Genomic DNA, 12,591 nt, shown 5'->3' with positions numbered 1-12,591 from the left:
ATACGAAGATACGAGACAAAAATAAGTTCCCCCAAACTCAGAAGCTTGGCACGGCCCGTGCCAACATGTGGCACGGCCGTGCCCGTCCCCAGAATCCTGTTTTGCTGCTTTTCTTCGGGCCCAAGTTACCCTGTTGCAGCTTTACCGTTTTATCCTTCTAGTTGCTTAGTTTCTAAGTCAGATGTAAAGCTATAAATAGAGTAGCTCTCCACCATAAACAATCATGCTTTACTTTGTTTATTTCAATTGCTATTTCAATAAAGTCTTTATTTCGTTTTACTTTCTTCTTTGCAATTTACTTTTATCGCATTCTCTCTTCTTCCCCCATGTCTACGATGAACATGAGTGAGTAGACTTCTTTGTCTTGGGATCGTTGGATAAGTCTAATGACGTAATCCGGATCAAGCCAAGTCTTAAACCCTAATTAATTGTTACCCTAATTCCTAATCTAAATTCACCGTTTTAACACGAATTAATTATTATCAAACTGTGGAAGCGAACGCGGAGGGTTTGATAATGGTTAATTCGTCATCACAGATATTAATTCATAAAGCGAACGCGGAGCTTTGATATCCGAACAAGTGAATTTAGACAAGGTTTGCGAAACATGAGAATAGTCTAGCAAACCTTGGGACACATAAAGTTTCGATCTTCAAGGGCCCCAAAGGCAATCACCCATGAGAATAGGTGTGGTTGTTGGAGGGATACACTCACTGACTTCGAGAGGAGCTGTGATATGCTAAAGAGAAACTTGTCCTTAGTAATTAGGATTAACGTTTAATTATAAGTTTAAGGCTTGCTTGTGAAAAGATTCGTTATTATGATGAACCAATGATCCCAAGGCTTTTTAATATTATTGTTATTTACCTTCAAAAACTGCACTCTCCAACTTCTTATTTCTTTCTCCTCTAATCAATTTCTAAAAGCTAATTGGATTGACCAACTCCCTAGCGGAACGATAACTCTACTTACTACTATTACTTCGATAGGCCGTGCACTTGCGGTTTGGCCCTATCAAGTTTTTGGCGCCGTTGCCGGGGAGTTAACTAATTTAATTAGCTTTTTTTTAGTGATTAGAATTCTCTCTTCTTCTTTCTCTTTTCTTTTTATTTTTATTTTTAACTTTTTATTTTTCTGTCATTATTAACTTCTTAGGTTCTCAAATTTTTTATGCGAAAAACCAGAAATCGAGTTGTAATAATCAACGAGATCGAAAGGTATTTGCATAGACGAAAGAGAGACGCACGAAATAACACCGCCATGGCCAATCGCACTCTCAAAGAGTATGCAACGCCGTCTACGGCTGAGCCACAAGCTGTTATTGTGTACCCAACGGTTGAGGATGACAACTTTGAAATCAAGCCTGCCCTACTTAACTTGGTGCAGCAAAACCAATTCTCGGGATCCCCCACTGAGGATCCCAATCTTCACATCTCTATTTTCCTACGAATTAGTGGAACCATGAAGGAGAACCAAGAAGCCGTAAGACTTCATCTCTTTCCCTTTTCCTTAAGGGATAGAGCTAGCGCTTGGTTCCATTCCCTCGAAGTCGGTTCCATTACTTCATGGGATCAGATGAGGCAAGCATTCCTTGACCGTTTCTTTCCACCATCTAAAACCGCTAAACTCAGAGACCAAATCACGCGGTTCAACCAAAAAGATGGGGAATCTCTCTATGATGCGTGGGAGCGTTTCAAAGAAATGCTAAGACTTTGTCCCCACCATGGCCTAGAGAAGTGTCTTATAGTCCACACTTTTTATAATGGTTTGTCTTATACCACTAAGATGTCTGTTGATGCAGCTGCAGGTGGAGCACTTATGAACAAGAACTACACGGAGGCGTATGCCCTAATTGAAGACATGGCTCAGAATCATTACAAATGGACCGACGAGAGAGCCATCTCTTGTTCTTCACCCTCCAAAAAGGAGGCAGGTATACACGAAGTCTCTAACTATGACCACCTTGCTTCTAAAATTGATACACTAACCGAAAACTCGAAAAACTCAATGTTAGTGCTATCAATTCTGCTTCTACTCCTTCTTGTGAAATATGTGGTATAACTGGTCATGCTGGTGTTGATTGCCAACTAGGTAGTGCTATTAACGGTGTTGAGCAAATGAACTATGCTCAATACAACCAAGGGATGAGACAAAATCAAAATTTTTATAAAAATCAAAATCCCTATGGACAAGTAGCACCACCCGGTTATGCAAACAACCAAAGATTCACTCAAAAATCCAATTTGGAAATTTTGTTGGAAAACTCTATTGCCAACCAAAACAAACAACTTCAAGAACTCAAAAACCAAACTGGATTTCTGAATGATTCTCTTTCCAAGCTCAATACCAAGGTTGATTCTATTGCTACTCACTCTAAAATGCTTGAAACACAAATCGCCCAAATAGCCCAACAAGTGGCTACATCTTCCCAAACACCGGGAGTCTTTCCTGGTCAAACCGAAGCCAATCCCAAAGCCCAAGTTAATGTCATATCTTTTAGGGGTAGTAAGTTAGGCGAAACTTTTGCTAAGGTTAAAAACATTGGGAAAGAAAATGTCAAGCCTTTAGGTGATAAAATTGTGATAGAAGAAGCAAAACCACTTGAAGAAAACAAAACTCCATCCCCCTTAAATCCTGAAAAGCTTAAACTAGAGGGTAAGTTTGAAAAATTTGTTAACATACTTAGGAAGATTTGCATTAAACTTCCCTTTGCTGAAGCTTTGTCTAGGATGCCTCTATATGCCAAGTTTTTAAAGGAAATTTTCTCAAAAAAAAGGGCTATAGAGCATAATGAGACAATAGCCTTGGCTAAGGAAACTAGTACAATCATCCAAGAAGCACCCCCTAAGCTTAGAGATCCAGGTAGCTTTGCCATACCATGTGAAATTGGGAATGAAACCATAAACAAAGCCTTATGTGACTTAGGAGCTAGTGTTAGTTTGCTACATTTGTCTCTTCTTAAAAGGATAGGGATAGGAGAGTTGAAAACTACCGAAATGGAACTAAAGCTAGCTGATCGTTCTACCATGAAACTTGTAGGATTTGTCGAAGACATACCTGTTAAGATAGAGGGGATATACATCCCCACTGATTTTGTAGTCGTTGACATTGAAGAGGACGATGACGTCCCCATAATCCTAGGTAGACCTTTCCTTGCAACTGCAGGAGCCCTCATTGATGTTAAACTTGGTAGGATAGTCTTTCAAGTGAGTGATAGGATGGTAGGATACGAGTTGGAAAATGTTATGAAGGGTCCCGCTCTTTACTCTTGTTGCATGCTTAACGATCATGTTGTGAAAGAACGTTTTATAGCGTCATCTACACAATATGATATCTTTGATCCATTCTAAGGACTCTTTCTAACCGTCAAGCTAATGACATTAAAAGAGCGCTTCGTGGGAGGCAACCCACGCATTTTACTGCTTTTGTTTTGTTTTTCTTTGTTTTAAGATGTTTTGTAGGTAATTGTCCGAGTTGATTCGAAAAGATGGAAAAATTTTGAAGCCCCAGGACCAGAAAGGTGGCACGGCCCGTGCTAGGTATGGCACGGCCGTGCCAAGTTTTGAAGCACAAAAATGATGGTTGAAGTCAGAAAGATGGCACGGCCTGTGCCAAGGGTGGCACGGCCGTGCCCGACCTCTATACCCCATATATCCACAAATTTTTCTTTCTTCTTCCTCATTCACAAACAACAACCCTCTTCCATCTTTCAAACTTCTCTCTAAACCTCCATAACCTTCAAACCTTCATATCTCCTCCAAAACTCAACCAAATCACACAATTCTTCCACCCAATCAATTCTAAACCTCATTCCAAACACAAACCACCAATCAAAAACATCTTTCACCCACTCAACCACATAATTCACCAAACCATTATCTCCATTAACCCAAACGCCAAAAACCACCAAACCTTATCCAATCTCCACATTTAAAACCATAAACCTCACTTAAACATCAACCCCAATCCAAAACCAACCCTTTCTACTCAAATTCTCATCAAAACCCTAACCTTCACCAAAACCCCAAAGTCAAATCAAGGTCAAAGGTCTAATGGCTTCACGAAGGAGTGGCAAGGAACCGGCAACATCTTCCGGAGGACCACCGTCAAAGAAAAGAGCACCGGCAAAGAATCATGGCATCACCTTCAAGGATAACAACCAAAAAGAAAGGTATAAAATCCTTATCTCTAAACCTTTGCATCCTTGTAGGTACCCTCATCCTCATACTATGACTACTTTAGGGATTAGGGACAATGCTTTTGAATTGCTGAATAGATTAGGATGGGGTGAGCTGCTTAGTCCTATGAGGGGGTATGAAAATTTTACTTATGAGTTTTTAAGTTCCATCCAATTTACGAAAGATAAGTTGAATTTAGATGACCCCGATCATAGAGTCTCCTTCCGGCTTTTGAATATTGATTTCGAGATGTCACTTGAAAACTTTTGCAATGAAATGGGCTTCGCAAATGCGGGGTTCATCCATGACTCTTGGAATCAAGCTCTAAAGCCGGAAGACTATAACCCTGCTAGCTTTTGGACACGCATCACCGGTAGAAACCAATATGTTCCACGATCCAACAAGGCTAGTAACATCCACAACCCAGTTCTTAGGTACCTTCAGAGAGTAATGGCTTGTACCATTTGGGGTAGGAAAGAAGTAGGAACATGTAGGACGGATGAAATCTTTATGCTTTGGGCTATGCTTACTAATAATCCCGTGAATACTTGTTTTTACATGCTTGACTACCTCGCATCAATAGGAACTAAGCCTAATCTTGTAGCTGACATAGTGGTGGGAGGTGTTATTACGTTCATTGCTAGGAAGTTTGGAGTGAGAGAGGAGGAGGGGATAAATGAAATTCAGGGCAACAATAGGCTTAACATAGAGACATTAATCTCTATGAAATTCATTACACATCATCCACCCATGCAATATGCCCTTAAACTCAATGTGCCTATTCTATTTTTGCTTCCTAACCCATCTCGGACTAACACCGCGGTGGAGGAGAATTGGTTGTATGTTGATAATGAACAGGTACCTGAGCAACATGATGAAGGAGAAGGTGCTAACTTGCACAATGAGGAAGAGCACCATGACCATGATGCCGGAGAACTTACTAATGATAAAAGATGGGCATGAATGCAAACTGAGGTGGAGCGGATAAGCACCGAGCAACAAAGGCAAGGTGTAGAACTTTTGGGGCTGAGAAATGATGTCCAAAGGGGCAACCGCTTGTCGGAAGAAAACAATGAAATGCTCCGAAGGATGATGCACCAATTCAATCTCCAAGGTCCCCCTTACGGACCTCAATAGAATGTGAGCTTTACTCTTCACTCTCTTCCTTTCTCTTCACTCTTTCTCCTCTTTCTTCTTCTACTCCTTCTTTCTCCTTCTTCTTCTCTTTTAATTTCTTTTTCTTTTGAATCATTGAGGACAATGCTTCCCCTAAGTGTGGGGGGGGGGGGGGGGGGGGGCTAATAAATTGTCTAGAGTCGTAGTGTCCAAACTCCCTTGAACTTTATTCTTTTATTTTGTTTTTAAAGCAAGAGGCATGACTAGTAGCTTGTTTTTAATGTAAATATGGCATGAAAATTTTTGTTTTGTCTCTTCTTCAGGTCGCCTCTTGTACATGAAAATAGTTTCTTGTGTTTCTTAGGTTCTTGCTATACCCATGTCTTGTTTTATTGTGAAATTCTCCAATGAGAAAAGCACCCGGTTGCAATCCTTGAGCAAATGTATGAATAGGTATTTTAAGGAACACGTTCTATCTTTAGTGTTAACTTAGACCCTTTAAAGTCTTAAGAGTAAAAGTAGTATAAGTTTGTGTGGGAAAATTAATCAAATTGTTCTTAATCGTTATATTCTTTTTAATTTGTTAATGTTAAATGGGGCGGGAGAATGGCACCAACATGTGGGGGAAAGGACAATCCCTAACTTCCTAATTGTGGTGGTGACTCCCCAATTTGAACCTAAAGTGAAACAAATCCATCAATGCTAGGGGGAAAGGACAATTACATCCAAAAAGACTTCCTACGCGGAGATGAAACAAACAATAATTTTGCAGCACTGCTTAGGGTGATTTTGAATCTAGGGGGAAAGGACAATTACATCCGAGAAGACTTCCTATGAGGATAGATAGCCCCTAAGCATCTGCAGCCCCTTGTGCTTAATTGTTGAATCTAATTTAATTTTAACTCAAATTCCCATCCCTCTTATATGAAATGAAGAAAGGACTTTTCTCGGTTACTTTAGCACTAAGGATAGAACCTATTCCTCATAATATCTGTCTTATACAGGAGCAAGAAAAGGGTTGGACTGCACACACACACACACTCACTTGAGACTTGATGTTGGGTAGAATAGGTTCATGAGAAGTATTTGAAATTATAATTAGTGTACTTGAGGCAAAGCCTTTCTTTTGAGACATTTGTTCTTAATATTGCCATAATCAAATCTTTTGTTGCTGCTATGTTTTGCTGCCTTTTGCTTGAGGACAAGCAAAGATTCAAGTGTGGGGGAGTTTGATGAGTCATAGATAGTATTATTTATTGCCTTATTTAGTTTAGTTTTATTTTAGATTTGATTTTATTTTATTGCATTTTATTTTAGTTTAGAATATTTTACTTCAAATTGTGTTTTATTTTATTTTAGGAATAAATATATGGTGGAAGGTGCCTTGGAGCAAAAGAAAGAGGACTGGAGCAAATACAGCGCAAGAATACGAAGATACGGGACAAAAATAAGTTCCCCCAAACTCAGAAGCTTGGCACGGCCCGTGCCAACATGTGGCACGGCCGTGCCCGTCCCCAGAATCCTGTTTTGCTGCTTTTCTTCGGGCCCAAGTTACCCTGTTGCAGCTTTACCGTTTTATCCTTCTAGTTGCTTAGTTTCTAAGTCAGATGTAAAGCTATAAATAGAGTAGCTCTCCACCATAAACAATCATGCTTTACTTTGTTTATTTCAATTGCTATTTCAATAAAGTCTTTATTTCGTTTTACTTTCTTCTTTGCAATTTACTTTTATCGCATTCTCTCTTCTTCCCCCATGTCTACGATGAACATGAGTGAGTAGACTTCTTTGTCTTGGGATCGTTGGATAAGTCTAATGACGTAATCCGGATCAAGCCAAGTCTTAAACCCTAATTAATTGTTACCCTAATTCCTAATCTAAATTCACCGTTTTAACACGAATTAATTATTATCAAACTGTGGAAGCGAACGCGGAGGGTTTGATAATGGTTAATTCGTCAGCACAGATATCAATTCATAAAGCGAACGCGGAGCTTTGATATCCGAACAAGTGAATTTAGACAAGGTTTGCGAAACATGAGAATAGTCTAGCAAACCTTGGGACACATAAAGTTTCGATCTTCAAGGGTCCCAAAGGCAATCACCCATGAGAATAGGTGTGGTTGTTGGAGGGATACACTCACTGACTTCGAGAGGAGCTGTGATATGCTAAAGAGAAACTTGTCCTTAGTAATTAGGATTAACGTTTAATTATAAGTTTAAGGCTTGCTTGTGAAAAGATTCGTTATTATGATGAACCAATGATCCCAAGGCTTTTTAATATTATTGTTATTTACCTTCAAAAACTGCACTCTCCAACTTCTTATTTCTTTCTCCTCTAATCAATTTCTAAAAGCTAATTGGATTGACCAACTCCCTAGCGGAACGATAACTCTACTTACTACTATTACTTCGATAGGCCGTGCACTTGCGGTTTGGCCCTATCACGGATCGAAGAGGCTAAGGTTAAAGCAATTTCCAGAAAGCCAAAAGACGAAGAAGAATGTGCAAGGCTGAACGAAGCAAGAACGTTAACAACGTCTTTGCGGAGTGGCGAAGTGAACCGGTACTCCTTTCTTCTCTCTCTTTTCAAATTTTTTGCAACTTAAATTGTTAGATCTAGATCAATTGTGTGATTGTTCCCAAAAATTTCTTGCAAATTCGAACAGAGGAAGAGAAGAGGTTTGTTTTGATATAAAATTTTTAAGGAAAAGATAAGTTTCGTTTTCCAGTACGGCGGCGCCGCCGGCAGCCACCGCACTGGAAAACCACGCCGTTCGTCCTCTCCGTTCAATCACTTGCAGAGCATCTCTCTCTAAACATAACCTAGAGAGAGAAATATATGTGTAATATGTGTGTCTCTCTCTGGAAATGGCTTTTATACTATGCCTGTGTATCCCACGCGCGCGTGTCCATGCTTCCTGCCATGTTCCCCATGTTCTGAAGCGTTGGATCTAGGGTTTTGGCTTCCTGGATCAATCCAACGCTCCTGGTGCGTTTGGATGATCCAGGATCCATCTCCCTTTGGGCCTGGACTTTCTTTCTTTGCAGTTTTTCGTTCCCTCCTTATTTCTTGCTATTTTGTACATAATTTTTGATACTTGCACCTCTGATTGATCCAAAATATCTCACAAAAATTCCATAAAAATTCCTAAATATTTTTTGATGTGTTTGTGATGTTTGTGGTGGTTTTGCATGAAAAAAAAAATAATAAAAATGTGTGTAATAGTTTCTTGCTTATGTGGTGTGTTTGTGACAAATTCGTGAAAAGTTTTGTGCATTTTTTTGAGTCTAAAAATCCATGGAAAATTTTATAAAATTCATGCATGTTTCTTTATATTTTGTGGTCCTTTTGTGATAATTGTTGTGTTGAAAAATTGATAAAAAAAATAGTATGATGTGTTCTTGCTTTAATTGTGAAATTTTATGTAAAAAACCCTATGAAAATTGTTCAATTTCAATCCTAACTCTTGATGGAGGGTTTTGATTCATGATACATGATTTGTGAAGGTTTTGTTGCTGTTTGAATGTGTTTTTTGTTATGGGTGTGTGCCTTGTGCTTAGTTGCTTGGCTTGCAAGTTTTGTTTGTGAATAAATGGTGAAAAAATATGCTTAAGTTCACTATTAAAATACATGGTCTCTCACATCTTTTTTGGTCCTATTTTGAAGTTTGAGTTCATGTCTTTAAAATGTGCTAAAATGTGAGGATTATGAGTCATGTGGACCTTGTATTTTGTGGTGTAATTTAGGCTAGGCCTTGCATCATTTTTGCTATGTTTTGTGGTAATTTCTTTGCTTTTGTTATAGTAACTTTTACTTGCTTTACTTTCTTGATATTATCATGTGCTACTAATTCCTCCATTCCATGTTTCATGCATTCCATAAGGCATTTCATCCTCCATCTTATATTCTTAGTTTCTATCTTTCTCACCCTTTAAAATCCATGCAAAAATTAGAATGTAAAACCTAGGGATTCTTGTACTTTACTTTTATGCAATTTTAATTTCTTGCAAGACCATAGAATGTATCTAGGCCAATGATGTAAAGGACTATGGACTCTAATGATGTACACCGACACAAGCACCGACACATGCACACACATCACATAGATATTTTAGATGTATGGCTAGGATATGCATGTTTAGATGTATGTTTAGGATTGTATGTTTAGATGAATGCCTAGGCTTTACACTTAGAAAAATCATTTTCCAAAAAAAACATGAATAACATCACTCAACTCTTTTTCCTAATAAACCTTGGGATCAAAATCCCATTGATTTTCCTTTCATTTTCTTAAACAAAATCTTAATGAATCTTAATCATACTTAGACTTTCTTTTGCAATTAACTAATTCCACCTCACTCTTTTCACAACTCTCATGCCTTTAAGGCCTCTTTTCCTCATTCTTCAAATCCCAATTTTCAAACTTAAAATCAACCAACAAAAACAAAAATATTTTTGAGAGAGAACTACGGTGGATTTGATCCCTTAAACGGGTACGTAGGCAAGGAATCAAAATTCCTTCAATTCAAATAAAATAAAAATTCAAACACATTCTTCTCCCTCCAATTCTTGACTTAGTAAACTTTTAGGTGTAAATATCATTTTCAAATAGCATTTAAAAATAAAGCGCGCGCGTAGAAAGTAAAGACGGTTCCTATAGGATACTATGCCTAACACCTTCCCGTAGCGAAAACAACTCCCGGACCTCGATTCTCAAGGGTTTTGCTTACTTTTTCCCTTCCCAAGAAAAAATAAGATATCACCGGTTAAAAAGGTTCAAACGTAATCAATGTTTGACACCCGAAAACCAAGATAAAACAATCACCATAACTTGATTCTTCATTTCCATGTTGATCGTGCAATTTCGTTTTGATTCTGTGTCCCACCATTTCTTAACCCATGGAAATAATTATCTTTGAGAGGGGTTTTTTAATTGGTTGAAAATTTCCATCGGTTAGAAGGAATATCGTAATATTCAATTTGCAAACATTTGTCATTTATTTTGTTGGAAGAAGCAAATGGTATTTTGGTTTTTTCTTTGTGCTTTCTTTTGGTTTGATTTGAAGGATGTTTGAATCTTGAAGTGTTTTTATGGCGGCTTTTGCGGCGCTTGTTTCGTTCGGTTATGGTTGTTTAGTGAGTCAGAGATATATAATGTTCAAATTGGTTTGTTTGTTTGGTAAGTCAAGTGCTTACAATTTGATTGTGTTGGTGAGTTTGTGCTCACAATTTGTTTGTTTGATGAGTCAAGTGCTTACAATTTGGTTTGTCGGTAAGTCAAGTGCTTACAATTCTCCCCCTATTTGATTCTTCTTATTGATTGCTTCTCCCCCGTTTGAATTTTTTGTTTGGTTTCACTTCTTTCCATTGATTGCACTCCCCCCTCTTGATTCTATTGATTGAACTTCTCCTTATTGATTCTTCTAATTGATTGCATTTCTCTCTATTGATTCTTATGATTGATTACACTTTTGATTTATTCAGATTGATTGCACTTCTCCTACTTTTGATTCTTCTCGTTGATTGCATTTTTTTATTCTTCTGATTGATTGCACTCCCCCCCCCCCCTGATTCTCTCTCTCTCTCTCTCTCTCTCTCTCTCTCTCTCTCTCTCTCTCACACACACAAACACACACACACACAATTATTTTGTATGGTTGCTTCTACCTACCGATTCTTGTTTGGTCTAGTTTGAAATGGTTTTTTTTGCTTGGATGATTTCTCTCTTTGGTTGGTTGATGGTTCTTAATACTCCCACTACGTTGTAACTCACTTTGGTTACTGCTCTTCATTGGTTATGTTATTCGTTGATTTGATTTATTTTATGGGTTAATTTGTAACAAATTTAAGCCTAACTAAGCTTTAACTTGAGGGTAGTGTTAGAACTTTATATTATGTAGTATGTTTTCATATTTTGTTGATGTATCATCAGGAGTTTGAGAATAGGTGTTAGATAATAAAGTATTGAGTTGAGCTTAAGTTATTGAGCCTTTAAATTACTAAGTTAGTAGCCCATTAGATTTTATATATATTATCTTGTAACTTTTTGTAATACTAAGTTATTGATATTCTATAAAACCCTAGTAGCCATCTTTGGTAGTCACTTTTGTTCTATGAAACCGTAGTCATTTTTGTTAATCTCTTTGTTATTCTCTCTTAAACCCTCTTTTTTCTCTTTTGTTAACAACTTTATGATATGAATGGGTAGGGTTAGTAAAGATGGAGAATGGAGTGAGAGCAGTGTCACATTATTTTATTTGTTTTACGAAAAAGAAAAATCATGTATTTTTTAACAGTACAATACAATGTTGTGTTCTCAAGTTGTGTTCCAATATAATTTTGCATGCAAAACAAAGACAAGAACAGTTCGATATGATCATGATATAGTTAATTTAATATTTAATTTTATTTTTGAGATTTCTGTGCAAATAACTACTTTATGTTTATTCAATTATAAAAACCACCTTAGTTCAAAAAAATAACTTTTATTTTGCATGAATATTATAACGTCTTAGATTGCTTTATATCTTCAGTATGTTTTATGATAATCACTTGCACACACTATGTGAAACTTCTCAAAAGGCCATATCCATTAAGATCAAGCGTATAAAAGTTAAAATGAAAATGAGATATATATGTCAAAACTCGTGCATTTTATTCCTTAATAAGTACAATACAGCAAAAGATTCTTCCTTTTTATTACATTTCTAGTACACTTCACATGCAGTTTTATTTATTGTGATACTTATAGTAAAATGAGCCCATTAGCTCAACTTTTAGCTTAATTATGAGGTTGAGCATTGGTATGAGCATCATTATGTTCTTTAGGCCAACCACCACCCCAACCTCCGCGCCAGCCACCATAGCCACCACCCCAGCCTCCACGCCATGGACCTCCCCAACCGTAGCCTCCACGCCACGGACCGCCGTAACCCCAACCTCCTCGCCATGGACCTCCGTAACCCCAACCTCCATAATAGCCATACTTGCTTTCGTCCATCCCATTTTCTTTACCTACAAACCAAAAAGAAAAAAGACATAATACATTAATTATTCAATGAACCTAAAAAGTCAATTGTTTCTTATAATAAAGACTAGAGTAAGATCATGCAGTATATAATTAATGTTGGAAAAATTGAGAACAGATTTATTACCATCTTTTTTGTCGGATTTTTCAGCTGCGGAGCTGAGAAGAATAGAAGCCAAGAGCATAGCTAGAAAAAGTAACCCTTTGGAATTCATTTTCTTATAACTTACTTTGAAACTATTGTATATTTGATCGATGAAAATGAAATGG

General features: G+C 37.6%; 1 protein-coding gene and 1 non-coding gene across 2 annotated transcripts; both read right to left on the bottom strand.

Annotated features, from left to right (window-relative positions):
- Positions 1-1,623: 1,623 nt before the first annotated feature.
- On the bottom strand, positions 1,624-1,730 carry LOC146953424 (small nucleolar RNA R71). Its single transcript, XR_015025104.1, has one exon. It is a non-coding gene; the product is annotated as a small nucleolar RNA R71 (small nucleolar RNA).
- A 10,198-nt stretch (positions 1,731-11,928) lies between these two features.
- On the bottom strand, positions 11,929-12,591 carry LOC146953423 (uncharacterized). Its single transcript, XM_085747655.1, has 2 exons — positions 12,449-12,591; positions 11,929-12,308 (listed from the first exon to the last, which is right to left on the bottom strand). The coding sequence occupies exons 1-2, from the start codon at positions 12,534-12,536 to the stop codon at positions 12,076-12,078; spliced, it is 321 nt and encodes a 106-aa protein (XP_085603781.1). The 5' UTR covers positions 12,537-12,591; the 3' UTR covers positions 11,929-12,075.

Source organism: Medicago sativa, chromosome 1, assembly GCF_051527215.1.
Source record: "Medicago sativa cultivar Bolivia chromosome 1, Bolivia_mono, whole genome shotgun sequence".
Taxonomy (NCBI): domain Eukaryota; kingdom Viridiplantae; phylum Streptophyta; class Magnoliopsida; order Fabales; family Fabaceae; genus Medicago; species Medicago sativa.
This window is presented reverse-complemented; position numbering and strand designations above follow the sequence as displayed.

Bases quoted from the DNA above. Each gene is read 5' to 3' on its own strand.
- LOC146953423 (XM_085747655.1), bottom strand. From the start codon at position 12,536: ATGAATTCCAAAGGGTTACTTTTTCTAGCTATGCTCTTGGCTTCTATT. The intron at 12,309-12,448 runs GTAATAAATCTG...TTTGGTTTGTAG, and splicing joins AAAATCCGACAAAAAAGATG to GTAAAGAAAATGGGATGGAC.